The 14206-nt window shown below is 41.4% G+C and overlaps 1 protein-coding gene and 1 long non-coding RNA gene across 9 annotated transcripts in view; one reads left to right on the top strand and one right to left on the bottom strand.

Annotated features, from left to right (window-relative positions):
- ablim3 (actin binding LIM protein family, member 3) overlaps positions 1-12186 on the top strand; it is a 46514-nt gene extending 34328 nt beyond the window's left edge. For 2 of the 8 annotated variants that reach the window (XM_038700076.1, XM_038700075.1), the window contains exons 8-23: positions 47-105; positions 215-286; positions 1751-1912; positions 2652-2681; positions 2799-2925; positions 3920-4015; positions 4340-4390; positions 7345-7461; positions 7647-7717; positions 7922-8090; positions 9251-9280; positions 9635-9690; positions 9946-10012; positions 10110-10120; positions 10218-10298; positions 10907-12186. In XM_038700076.1, coding sequence (XP_038556004.1) covers positions 47-105; positions 215-286; positions 1751-1912; positions 2652-2681; positions 2799-2925; positions 3920-4015; positions 4340-4390; positions 7345-7461; positions 7647-7717; positions 7922-8090; positions 9251-9280; positions 9635-9690; positions 9946-10012; positions 10110-10120; positions 10218-10298; positions 10907-11020 — 1313 coding nt within the window. In that variant the 3' untranslated portion in view covers positions 11021-12186. Of the gene's footprint in view, positions 1-46; positions 106-214; positions 287-1750; positions 1913-2651; positions 2682-2798; positions 2926-3919; positions 4016-4339; positions 4391-7326; positions 7462-7646; positions 7718-7921; positions 8091-9250; positions 9281-9634; positions 9691-9945; positions 10013-10109; positions 10121-10217; positions 10299-10906 lie in introns of all 8 variants that reach the window. The other 6 variants (XM_038700077.1, XM_038700082.1, XM_038700081.1 and 3 more) reach the window with 6 other exon arrangements.
- Positions 12110-13712, bottom strand: LOC119889175. The gene is made up of 2 exons (XR_005442022.1): positions 12646-13712; positions 12110-12351 (listed from the first exon to the last, which is right to left on the bottom strand). It is a non-coding gene; the product is annotated as an uncharacterized LOC119889175 (long non-coding RNA).
- Positions 13713-14206: the final 494 nt, after the last annotated feature.

The raw sequence follows: 14206 nt of genomic DNA, 5'->3' as shown, positions 1-14206 counted from the left end.
CACCCTACAATAATCAGTCTTCTCTCCTTCTCTGGCTCTTCTTCAGGATGTGAGGTGTGGCACCCATTATGCAAGCAGGCGGCGAGGGCAGAGAGGAGACTCAGGGTGAGATAGAGTTTGAAATAAAAATGTCAAAGTAAAATGAAAACTGTAATTTCTACAACGTGTGCATTCTCCCCTTTCCTTTTTTTCTCTGTCTGTTTGTACCTCACAGCACAGACGCCTGTCAGAGGCCTCCATCTCTCCACCAGGCTCCTCCATAGGCTCTCCCAGTAGGGTTATATGTGTAAGTAGCGTGTACCTTATAACAGCTCTTAGTCACTTTTAGCTGCCACCGAGTTTAAAAGCCCAATCGCCACACCAGAAACACAAGCACAACCCATAGGCTTGTATGGTTAAGCACCATCCTGAGAGGCTGCTCACTCCCTTGGCCTGTTCACTTGTCTGTGTCCTAACCTCTGTTGTCATTAGTGATGTTTAAGGAGTTAAAAAGAAGTGAGAAAACTATAATCTTGTTGTCACAATGTGAACTACTGTTACAGCACAACACAATAGTATGTGTTATGTCTGTGATGACCATCTTCAGTCATCAGTTCCCAGAAAGTACTGATACAGAGATTTGCAAGTTGAAAAACACCCAGAGGTGTAAGTTAAAACTTGGCAAAATTTGCATGAAAACTAAAAAGATTTTCAGCAACGCTAACATCGTGGCAGTGTAATTTTAACAGATATTTGATGGATGGCCATAAAATGTTGTAAAGACATTCATGGTCCCTAGAGGATGAATCCTAATGATCCTAGTGCGAACATCAGGTCAAAGTTTTAAGTGGCCAATCCTTCAGGTTTATGACCTCAAACTATTGAAACTTTCATCAGCCTAACTGACAGCAGACGACGCAGGGTGGATTTAATTTGAAAATTGTTAAATATAACCTAGACATCTTAAAAGTGTTCATATTTCAACCAAATTCATTGTAGTTTTAACCCAGACACCAAGACATGTTTTGATGTGCAAATCGCCAACTCAGTGCTTCCTAGTCGGTCAGTTAAAACCCCATAATATATGTGTGTGTGTGTGTGTGTGTGTGTGTGTGTGTGTGTATGTATATGTATATATATATAAACCAGCTTAATTTGAAGGTAGTTACTCTGTGCATTGCAGAATTGGACTGGTTCCATTTCAAAACGAGCATTCAGCCAGATATGGAACAGTGCCCCAACTGTGCTGCTTGGCAGTCTGCTGCGTGTTGCTGCATGTCCGCAATATTAGAGTGTCAAGGGTTGACTGCATGCAAGCAGGAGTCACCGCTCTCTGCACAGCCCTGCACCGCTCTGCTCTCGTCTCATAATCAATGACCTTTCTGTTTAAGGTGATGGATGAGGGAGAAATGCAGTGTAAGCATGCTTGTCGTCCATACTGTCTCCTTCGCTCTCTCTCTCTAGCTGTCTTTGCTTCCTCTGCTCTCTTTCTCACACATGCTGGGCTCCTGAAGGTCAACAGCTTCTACTGCTGTCAGGCCCGGTATCGTACATGTGTACTTTTGATGAGCGCACACACACGTTGATGTGCTTGTGTGCAGGCTTGTGTGCTTCATCAGCTCCTTCTCACTTCCTCTCACTGCTGCACGATCTGCTTACTGTCGGAGTTTCCGTTCTGCTATGTACCTGTGCATCGTCCACGTGGTTGATGTTGGGTTTTGTTGCTGTTGTCTCTGTCTTTGGTGGGTGTATGTGTGTGTCCTCTCTCCAGGCCAGAGTGAAGGATGACTTCCTAGATTATAAGGACCTAGCTGCCCTGCCAAAGGTCAAGGCCATATACGAGGTCCAGCAGCCAGACCTCATATCCTCCTCATACCAGCCCTACCACAGATACACCTCTGATGACAGGCTAGACACTTACAACTATGGGGAGGTACTACTGCTACACACTCCAGGCCAAACTTAGCATTTGTCTCATCATTGGTCTGTTTTCAGGAGAAAACGCTTTGCTTAGTTTTTAGATGGAGCTGTGCTGATAAAAAGTGCGTGTCTTGTGTTCGTTATTTTCATTTTTCTAAAATGTATTGCATGGATTGTTTTGATTTGGTAAACTGTGATTAAGAAACTGGACATTTGAAGGGAAATTTGGGTTTGAAAATACTTTGTATATAAGCAGAAACCGAGCTGTCAACGTCGAAAGATGACCTTGTTTACTGTAAAACATAATTTTTGGATGCATGGGGACATAAAATCAAGATGAAAATATTTAGATTGATTTTTGTTTTTTAATACTGGGAATTTTTCTGTGAAATTTGGTAAAAATCATCAAATCAATCAAAATTCTTATTTGTGCATTTATAATATTTCAAGTTTAAGTTACAAATTGGTGGATTTTATTGCGTACATACAGACAATTCACATTTGTTTCTGATCAGTGTCTTATTACTATTATATTATAAGTGCCCATACTTAAAGGAACAATTAAACATTATTTGCTTTCGTGCCGAGTTACATGAGAAGAATGATACCACTCTCATATCTGTCCATGCAGAAAACCGCACCAAGCATAGATTGCATTTGAAAAGACTGTCTGTTTTTTAACTTGTGAAATATCGTTTATCCTGTACTTGACTGTGCAAATACTCACTTTTCCTTCTCTACTTATTCTTCAGTCACTTGGGACACTCTCTCCTTATTCTCAGGTAAGCATTCTTCCTCCCACCGTAAGTAGCAGAGCACTTAGGATGTCACTAAGCTATTTGTCTCCCCAATGCCCCCTGCTCATTTTTCATTCTACCTCATCCCCCTTGTCTTTTCAGGACTTTGACAGCCTGGATATGAAGCAGAGGAGGTGCTCCAGTCCAGGTTATATTGACTCACCGACGTATAGTCGTCAAGGCATGTCACCCATCATGCCTCGCTCTCCACAGCACTATGGTTACCCTGGTGAGTCAGATGGTATTCACTCCTAGTTGGCTGCTTATAACCTAAGAATATAAGTCTATTGAACAATAATATTAAATTAAGTCTTTTGCACTTTTGTACAAAGTTAAAGTACTAAAGATTTTCTGAGCCGAGTATTTTTTGAATTTTGTGAATCATTCTACTGAAGTCATTTAAAGGAATAGCTGTGTGTATTTGCTTTCTTGCTCATGTTGAGATGGGACAATACCGTCAGCAGTGTAAGTTAGCTTAGCTTAGCATAACAAAAAGAGTGGAAACACGCTGCTAACCCTGACGCCGCTGGAGTGTGCAGCACATGCTTGGGGACACTGTGCTGAACATTTTTGTTCATAAGTGTGGATGCTCACGTAGTTATCGTTAAAGTTAATTGTTGTAGTTATCATTCTTGGTGTAGCGGGCCTTTACTGCTCCTGGCCAAGAAATCGTCCCACATGTAACTTCACATCAAACGGTGAACTGTCATTTATACTTTATTTTTACTTAATCTTCAGAGGTGCGGGTAGGCAGATTTAGCTAGCTGTTTCTTTATGCTAAGCTAAGCTAATCAACATCTGGTTGTAGCCTCATATTTAATGTACGGACATGACAGTGGTCTACTTTTTTTCATCTGACACTCGGCAAGAAAACAAAAAAGCATATTCTGCAAAATCTCAGACTGAGATCAAATTGCCTGTCATTTCCATTTTAACTAATATGCCATCATAGATTTCAGTGGTGACAAAAGATTTACACATTCACAGCCTTAGGGGCTGAATGTCTTTGTTTGGCTATCTCATATGCTGCAGTTGCTCCTTGGCTGTCATTTCATTTAACTCATACACATGTGTATTGACACTGTAATCATTGTCATAAGGAGACATGTCAATAACCTTTGTCATCACACAAGTGGAAAAGTTATCCAGTGTCACAGATTTTTGTAGAGGCCTTCCTTCATGCTCATGTTTCCTTTGCTGTGATTGGCTGTGGCTGGCTGCAGGCTCTGAGAGTGGCAGGAGTTCACCTTATTATGGCCAAGAGGGGCGTTCAAGCACACCCACCACAATCCAGCCCCCTAAACATTTTCATGTACCAGGTAGGACTTCTCATCTCATAGATTTTTTTACTCCGTGGGGAAGATTTCATCAGCCATTATTTACGAATACAAACCATACAGAAGAGTCATTTTGAGTTCCGTGGGAATGGAGGTGTGTGAAAATGTGACTAAGTCGTATTTTTATACCACACATAATTGCTCTGGTATATTTATCTACTTATACTGCACCTTTACCTTATTTTACCTTCCTTTACAACCATCCCTACTTAACTCCATCTCCTCCACCATCCCAACATTAGCTCACATCCTCTCCTCCTTTACTCCTCCATGTTTCACCTCTCCATCTCCTCTTTCTCTCCTCAGCCACAGGGGACCCCAACATCTACAGGAAGCCTCCCATCTATACGAGATCGGGTACAGTGCAGTTAGCCCCGCCTTAGCCTGCCTGACCTCCTGTCAGTTTAGTCATGTTGTGTTTCAGTATTAGATGTCGAACCTATTGATGTTTTTCAACAGCCCCTTGTGATTTATTAGTATTGATGTTCCAGTTATCATTGAAATTAAAGTCAATCAATAACAAAACCAGATGGGTGGAAAGGATTGACTGTGCTAGAAAATGCACAAAGGAAATAGAGTTTGACTTGTACGACCCTATTCAAAATTGAGATTGAAGATGTATTAGACTTATTGTTAGTAAGTGGCTGAATGCAAAAGAGTGTGTGTTTAGCGTGCATGCTACAACCACACACGCATGCCTGCTTCTTGGTCGCAGGTCCCCGCAGCATGACAAGTTTTTGTCGGCAAATACGGCTGGGATAGAACATGAATGAGGTGAAGGTTGCTCAGGCGTGACAAGTGTCGAATACATGGGACTCTGAGGAGTCACAATTCACCAGAATAGAACAGAACATTGGAACAAAGCACAGTGGACACCTGTATTATAACTAGAATTTATATTTGCTGTAGAGACTTCTTTTATTTCAGCAGCTAGTCTAGTTAACCAGTGTGATTTAAGGAGACGTTACCATAATTATTTGAAAGGAATCTGCAGTATCCGGAGACAGCTGTTTTTTTGGGGGGGGGGGTTTAATAGAAAACAGAGGGAGCAAGTGAGAGGGGAAGTCTGATTTCTTAATTGTGTGGATTTATGTTGTCATTCAGGCAAACAGCAAGGCAGCACAGTTAACACAAGATGCTATTTTTGTCGTTTAAGTCGTTAAACTTAAATACACTTTCGCCATCTGGATGCTACGGTATAAACATTCATAAGAAAGAGATTCACTATCCCCTTGTCACATTATGCTGGAAAAGGCTTTTCAGCTGAGAGTCACAAGACTTTAGATCTCTGGATGGAGGATAGTTTATCTTTGTTGTCCTGCATGTTCTTCTGTACTGTATGTGTTGGTATTTGTGGGGTAGTTAGTAAACTGTGTGGATCTGTGTATAGACACTTTCACCCTTCTATGTTTTATCAGCTCTAATTAGTACATCACTGGCCATAGTGTGTCAGTGCACAGACACACCATTGTTTATGTAGAATAGTAGTAAGTAGTAATTTCAGCATCTAATTTAAGTTACAAGTTCAAAAACCTTGTGCTAAAACCAAAACTTATGCTTGCCTTTTTAGAATACTGACGTTCAGCTTCAGCTTCAACATCAGTCATATTGATCTTTTTACTTTATGTCTTCCTAAACAGCTATTGATTATCATTTGATCTTGTTTCAACACTAAGCAGGATTGATCCAAAGCCAAAACAGACACATGTGAAGTTGTGCTGCTGTGCACATCAAAGGCCTGTTATGTACTATTCTGTTAACAAGTTTGTTACCTGTATAGAAGAGAGGCTGTATCTGACCCCTGTTTTTGGGCTTTGTCCTTGTACTCTGTGTGGATAGCAAAGCTCTCACAATGTCACATCTCCCTTGGGGACGTTCCGATAATGTTTCCCTTTTCTTTTCACCTCTTTTTTATTGTATCCAATCACTTTTATTCACTTCCCTCCACTTTCTGCTCCACTTTCCCTGGTGACTTTGCCACTGTAAGTACCTCCCTCCTCTCGCTCACCTTTCACTCACTGTCTGTAGATAGATATTGCATATGTCTGTGTGTGTTCGTGTGTGTGTGTGTGTATGTGTGTGTGGACAATACACACAAATATGTATCTCTTCCCGTGTTTGTCATGCCACGTCAATAACGTATATCCATATCTCCTCTGACAGAAGTCAAGCAATTTTCTGTAAAACTTTGCTCTGAATGTGCGCGCGCGTGTGTAGTGGCAATCTGAGTGTGTGTTGCAAATATGAGAATGTCTGCCGTTGGTCTCATGCATCATGTATATGGGAATTCAATGGGCCATGGATTGGGGCTGGCATGGCTAATAGCTAACAGAGTGAAGGGCGATCTATCTGACATTACACTGCATGTCACCCCATTGACTTCCATTGACTGTGCTTTGGTGCAGAGTGGCATCAATATCATCGCCTCACACCACTCATGAAACGGCTGTGTGCCTCAGGCTGAGCAGTAACTGATGTTTGATGTTATTTTCATGCTGTTGGCTGAAATATTGATCTCCTCTGACAGGAATGGTGGATATGATGACATGATATGTAGCTTTAATGTACTCTCCCTCTGTACATCTTTCTGATATTCATTTATGCGTTTTCCTCCGTAGCACACTACACTTAATAGTGATAGTTTGACATTTTGGCTTATTCATTTTCTTGCAGAGAGCTTGATGAGAAGATTGATACAACTGTCATATCTACACTACATGGCCAAAAGTATAGTGTATATTGTATTTCTATTCAATATGAGGCGCTGGAGCTTCAGTTAGCTTAGTTTAGCTTAGCATAAAGACTTGAAGCAAGGGGAAACAGCTAGCCTGGCTCTTTTAAAAAGTAACAAAATCTGCCACCCAGCACCTCTAAAGTTCACCAGTTCACAAGTTCTATCTTGTTTATTGAATCAACACAGAAACCAAGCACCATGAGGAATCTTGTTGTGAGGTAGCTAGCGGAGACTCCCGGAAGTCACCGCTCCCAGCCAAGAACCGTAAAATCATTTTTACACTTTGGTTTTTGTGTGGATTATACAAATCACTTGTAACGTTAACACGTTAGTGAGCTTTAGAGATGCTGGTAGGCAGATTTTTTTTTTTTTTTTACATTTCGACAACAATAGGATACAGATACGAAAGTGGTATCGATCTTGACATCTAACTGTAGGCAAAAAAGTGAATTGGCATATTTCCCAAAATGTCAAACTATTTATTTCACAGAATTGCCAGTTACTTTGGTTCCGTGTGTTTTTTTTCTTTTCTCTCCTAACTTTATTTATTTCTTCGCAGACAATCATGTGGATGCAGCCACCAAAAGCAGGACCAGCGAGGACATCCTCAGATCCTCCAGACTGTCCACCTACTCACCTGAGCCATATACCCAGTCAGAGTCTGACTACTACCCATACACCAGCTCCCCCAAGGGTAGGAAGTTTTTGAATGGCAAGCTGCATTTTGTTTTTATTCGCTGCTGGGCCAAGCACAGACATATAAGTACAGTTCCTGTACTTGTAACTCTGTGTTGTCATATTTATTCACTCTATTAATGTGTTCCACTCTCAGCTCTATATTCCTACAAGGGAATCTCTTTTATCTGTTTCCTCTCTCAGCCTATCGGATGCCGAGAAGACGCTTCTCAACAGGAGGAGATGAAGAGAGTTGGAGTCACAGTCTTCAAAGAGTAAGAGCTTCATTATTTTCTTTCTCTCTTTCTTCAACATCTGGTTGAAGAAAGTCACCTCCTCAGAAACAACCATAAATAATGCACTCCTTATGGTATGGTACTTTCCCCATTTTCCATTCACTGTACATTAAATTAGCAGTTTTCCCTTGTGTCTCTTTCTTTTTGCCTCCCCCTTCTGCCTCTTTCCTCGCTCCCTCTCAGATTGGGAGTGGCATTGGGAGGATGATCCTAAAGGAGGAGATGAAAGCCAGATCTGGTTCCTATGACAACGACCCCTGGGGCAGTGCGAGGAATTCTCGTAGTGGGAGCAAGGAAACACTCAACACTACAGGCTACGGCACCACGGTGTACAACAACACTGTCAACGGATGTAAGGATCCACCCTGCCCCCTTCGCAGCTCCCTCTTTGTCTCTTGTTCTTTCTGTTTGTGCAAGTTCATGAATGCCTGTACTGCTGACAGTATTCCTGTGTAGCCATTCCTTTCCAGTGTGATCATATATGTTGCCAAAAGATCTTTTTATGAGACTCAATATCTGCTGTCATTGGGGCTTGGGGTGAGGGAGGTGAAGTTGTGGATGCAGGTCAGAGAGGGTCATGGCTGCTGCAGGCAGGGTGTTTTATTGAGATGGAAAGATGTTGAGATAGCTGAACAGCTGCTGCCGAACCTGTGGAAGCACAGCAGCAGGAGCAGCTGTGGCCTGTCATTGTTGTATCTGATCACGCTGACTCTGAACATTTCAAGCTACCAAAAGTGTTCAACTAGGTGCAAATGTGCCAGATGTGATAAAGCCGGACCTGAAGCTACCAAAGTTGTTTCTATTTGGACCACGCTTCACTGGTTCACTGGACTGTTATTTTAGCCCCTGACAGTCAGACACCACCAGCCTGTCTTCATCACCATTCAGCAATTCCCTCTTCTTTACTCCATCTTCTTCACCAGCTCCTCTCTCCTAATATCGCTCTCCATATTCTACTCTGTTAACTCTCTATCTATCCTTCCATCTATATGTGTATCTCTCTCTCTCTCTCTCTCTCCCTCTCACAGCTGGTGTCCCATATCCTGGTTTATTTATGAGCAATAAGATCTCTCATTAAAACTATTTCTCTGATGGGAGGGGACACAACTGCATGGGACTCTGTTGTCTACAGTTGAAAGGCAACAAAGCTTTGTAACCACACAAGCTGTGTAGTGCGATGAGATGGTGCACTGTGTCTTTGTATGTTGTTTTCCTAATTTGTATTTCTCCCCTTGTTCCTTGAACCAGTCCTGGCTGGCCTCTTTCTGCCTTATTGCCCCTTTGATGTTTTGGGTTCCTCCCAGGGCTTGATGGGTACCCATCTTGCTCCTTTTCTGTTTTTGTTGTTTTTGTTATGCCTCAAACTAGAGAGACGGCTGTCAAATCTCCACAGAAATTTTGCCTTAATATTTTTTGGAAGAATTTAATCAGCATTTAGGTCAGGGCAGACCAAAAATGCTGCTGCATTTGTTTTCTTGTTGTAATAAGGAAGATGATCTCTTTATTTCACAGCTCCCAGATCTCAGTACAGCGCTGATAGTGGTGAGTTTATCATTTATGTTTCATGCATTTTCTGAAATGACTTTGTCTAAATGCAGACCACCTCCGTTCATGTTTCTGTTTTATTTAAATAGAAGTTGTTTTTATGTTTAGTTTTTGAACGGAGGTTGGCATTTCATCATAAATGATGTGTTTGTGCTGGATTCAATGACCTTACATCAACAAAGCTCCATTATTATGTGCACACATCTGGAACAGTTAGGAATTGTTTGGTTGGTCAGGAGCGCCATCTTCTGGCACTGATTTCAACTTGCCAAACTACATGAAAATAAGTGGTGATGTAAGAAACTGTTGTCTTGATTAAGGTACTATTATCTGTTGTTTTCTGTATTTTAGATTTTGTTTGTAAGTCCGCCTCGCTACCAGGATATGGACGCAACGGCATCCAGAGGGTAAGTGAACAAGACACAACAATCCACGATTGGGTGTATTTATTATACAGACTTGGGGCTTATATTCAGTTGGTCTCACATCTTTAAAATTGCATTTGTTATATGAAAATTACATCAACATCAAGGCACTAGAGTTGATTATTGTTAGGGCTGTTGTTATTCCAAATCTCATTCCATCTGTTTATATGTCTCCATTTAAAAAAATAATAATAATGTGCCAGTATCTGTATAAGTTGTCCTTCTTTACACCTGCAGCCTCAGAGTGCAGATTGCTACCAGTACCAGTATGACAGTGGCAGCGAGGTCAACTGGGGAAGCAAAGGTAATTTAAAACACCTATCCCTTATTAGATTGAAGCGATTAATTTAATGGGTTTTTTCTATTGTACTGACTTAAATTCTCCTTCTCTGTCCTCCCAGCAGAATACAAGGTAAGGTTTTAAAATAATCACTAGAAAAAATTAGTTCCAATATTGTAATTAGGTGTCTGAAATTTGGTAAAGCATGGCTGCCTCTCTCTCTCTAAAGATTTACCCCTATGAAGCGCTCATTGTCACCACCAGAGGTCGCAATAGGCTGCCCAAAGATGTAGACAGAGCCAGGCTGGAGGTAAGGTTATGCATGGGGTCATTAGGCTACCTGTGCAGGAAAGAAGTTGTCCCTGGTCCAGTTAAAAACTAGCGCCATAGACAAGATTTTAGAAATACAAAGATTATACCCACAGTAGAAGCCCACCCGCCTACAAGACTTCTGACAAGCCACCAATCAAACTCTGTTTCATATATAAAAATAAATATTTAATTCCCATCCCAATTTTAACTGTTAAATGATATCTTATAAAATTTGATCTAATATTGTGGTCTGGTACAGACTTTATTTCTATATTATTTATTTTGATACATTTCATTTTTGCCTAGAAGACTGACTTTGGTCTAAACATGTTAGTATCAGCCTTAGAAAACCCAACAAGTAAACTACTGTATGGGTGTAATTGTTTAATTTATGTGTGTGTTTTTGTCAGTATAACCTTGATGTCCTCAACTTCTGTTATGAATTGACACTTTATAAATAACATTTAATTGAAACTGAATGGCAACTAAGGCCTAGTTGAAAAGAATAGTAGTAGAGGAATGTGAGACGTCCTTGGAAAGTGTTAAAAAATGACAGGTACAATGTGATAACCTGGGTTGTCTTTTTGTCTTTCTTTGTGTTCTCAGCGTCACCTTTCCCCAGAGGAGTTTACCCAAGTGTTTGGCATGACCATGGAAGATTTTGACCGGCTGGCTCTGTGGAAGAGAAATGAGCTCAAGAAACAGGCCCGACTTTTTTAATAACATATGGACATCCTTTGATACTGGCATAAATAGAGTGAGATACTGGCTGTAGAAGGGGAAAGAAAGAGATAGGAAGACTTCTACTCAGTTTCACTGCCATGGCTGAGAACCTGTTCTAGATCTCCTCATACGACAAAAAAAATTCTGGTCACACCAGTGTGGACTGAGATACTGAGGGAAGGCCACAGAAACATTATGCACAGTTGGACTATTAAAACTGTTACATGGTTGCCAGTGCAACTGTGGCGTTATGATGGAGTGGTGTTTAAGCAATAGAGACTATAGTACAATAGTGTTGTGCTTTTCTTAAGCCTGAAGGATGAAGGACGGTGTTACTGCGCCCCTATAAGGCCACTTGTGGGGATGTCTGTGACCAGAGCCGCAGTACTAAAACATAAAGAGGAGAATTTTGGCTTTGCCTTATTTGTTATGCTCTATTAGTTATGAGTGTGCAGCACCAGCAATCTGAATGAGTAGAATGTAGATACAGTATATTATTTCTGACACTTTATCAGTTTGAATGATTAGATGAGGAGAATGAGTGAGTAAGCATACAGCATCACCTAGCTTTGGTTTATAATAGGGATGCGTTTTGTTCACCCGTTTCCCTGCGTTTGCTCTTTCACATTTAAATGCTGTGTCCCTCTGGTTTACACTAATTGATATAGAATGAGACAAGAAACAATCTGAGCTGGACGCAGCTTTTCAAGTCAATTGATGTGTGAGAAAATGAAAACCAAAGTGAGAATGCAAATATACAGATTAGCAGATCACTTTCATTTAATGTTCTGGTTAAATAGTTCAAGGTCACTGTGCAGCTGTATGGTAACCTAAAAGAATGTGCAATCCAGTAGATTAAATACATAAGTAAACACAAATTCAGTCCTCCTGCTCCATGTTTTCCAGCTCATTGCAATAGAATAATGACTAAATGTTTTAGAATGAGGACTGTAGTAGTCCATACATTCACATTCACTGTTATTTATATTACTTTTAGAATGATAATCCAATAATTTTGTAGCTACAGAGATTATATTCATTCACAATGAAATGCTCTGCAAGGTATTTAACACACTGACAAAGATCCAGGGTTGTTGAAGACTTTACTTCCTTTGAATACTGTTATTTTTGATTTTGTCACTGAAAATTAAACTTTAATCAAATTCTGTCTCTTCTTTTTTATTTGTAGCTGGGAACCATCCACTTGTATTTTTGTAAAGGAATTGTTTGACATTTTTGGAATTACTAGAGGGCAGACAGGGGAAAAACAGGGATTTGGACCCAGACGCAGGAACACCAAGCCAGCAAGTTCAGTTTTCTTATTTTTACTGAAAGAAACAAAAGGTACATTCTCATGGTGAGGTGATGTCCAACATTCCATGTGGCAAATCCAGAACAGAAGTAAAATAAAAACAGGTAGTACATTCAGGTAGTTATTCCAAAGTCCACACTAGACACCAAACAAAGACGGACTGACAAAGGACCAGGGAAGCACACGGACTACACACACACACACACACACACACACACACACACACACACACACGCAGGAAGTAAAGTAAAACAAAACAGAAGGGGAAGACACAAAATAAACAGAAGTCCAAACCAAACCATGACAGTACCTTGCCCCCATCAAGGAATGGCTCCCAGGCCGGCAACGTGACTGAAAACCAGGACCAGGAGTCTGAGTCAAAGAACAGAACAGAACAAGAGGGAGGGCAGCCAGGAGGCAGGATTGCTGGACTGGAGGCCAGTGACAGAGCAGCTGGGCTGGTTAGCTGGTATCTGGAGTCAGAGCTGAAGGCCGGCGACAGGGCAACAGGATTGGAGATTGGCTACAACAGGGAGTTAGGCAGGAGGGAGTAGGCATGGCTGCAGTTCTCGCTCAGGGACGTGGGGTTGCTTAAACTCAGTAGAGACAGGAAGTAGCAGTAGCTCAACAAAGTCAGGGTGTTGCTGCAGCCCAGCAGGTGTCTGAGAACCAGACGAAACTGGTGGCAATCCAGTGGAACAGAGCAACTGAGTCTCTCGCTTGCTAATCAGCTGAGTCTATGTGAAGCTGGATGGAGAAGTCTCTGAAGAGCAGATCAGCTGACTCTCTGGAACACAGGGCAACTGAATTACTGTGAAGCTGTTCAGATGGCCAGTTTAGTCTCTGGGAGGCTGAATAGCATAATCTCTGAGGCGCTGGTCACCTGAGTCTCTGTGGAGCTGGCCATCAATGTTTCTGGGAATCTGGCTAGCACAGTTTCTGGAGCGCTGGCCAGCTGAAGCAGACTGATAGTCTGCTGGGTCCATCATGGTCAGTCCTCACTGTCATGTGTGCAGACACGGGAAAAACAGGGATTTGGACCCAGATGCAGAAACATTAGGTAGAGCAAGTTCGTTTTCTTAATTTAATTGAAAGAAACACAAAGGTACAATCTTACAGTGAGGTGGTAGGTTCACATGTCCAACAATCCAAGTGGCAAGTCCAGAACAGAAATGAAATACATCCAACAGTGCACAGGTAATTATTCCAAGTACATAAACAAAAGAAAGCAATCCAGGGATGGTAGACAGGCAAGATCAAAGATACAAAATACACAGCAAACAAACATGCAAGTGAGCTGGCAGGGACACTAGACACTAAATGAAGACGGACCAGGGCAGCGCACGGAATACGCACACACACACACACAAGATGGCAGGATCATTACACACAGGTGAAACACTTTAGGCATAAATATCAACATCCATCCATCGTCAACTGCTTATCCTGCGTACGGGGTCACGGGGGGCTGGAGCCAATCCCAGCTGGCATCGGGCGAAAGGCAGGGTACACCCTGGACAGTAAATATCAACATATAATGCTGTAAATAAAAATGTGAAAAGAAAAAATAAATTAATTAAATAAATCTTTTTAAAGTGAGTGAATAAAATTGTAACCCACACCCTTAAGTTGGGGAGTGCCAGTGCGCATGTGTGGTGTACCATATTTGGGAGACACTAAGCCTCCGTTTAGCTGTAAATGTAACGTGTAAGTCATTGAGAGACTGCAGCTCTCTAGCTTCGCAAGAATAAAGCGGAGCTACCATGTGTGCTCTGCTTGACGCAGTTGCATAATCCCTGTAAAACATTGCTTTTACAGTTTGTTGTTTTTATATGAGTTAAAGATTCAGTTAAAGTTTTAGTGCCATCTGC

The sequence above is a fragment of the Micropterus salmoides genome, unplaced genomic scaffold (genome assembly GCF_014851395.1).
Source record: "Micropterus salmoides isolate LMB-PRFRI ecotype aquatic unplaced genomic scaffold, ASM1485139v1 Ms_hic_scaffold_5, whole genome shotgun sequence".
In the NCBI taxonomy this organism is placed as follows: domain Eukaryota; kingdom Metazoa; phylum Chordata; class Actinopteri; order Centrarchiformes; family Centrarchidae; genus Micropterus; species Micropterus salmoides.
The sequence above is the reverse complement of the archived record's forward strand: the minus strand, read 5'-3'. Positions and strand labels throughout refer to the sequence as shown.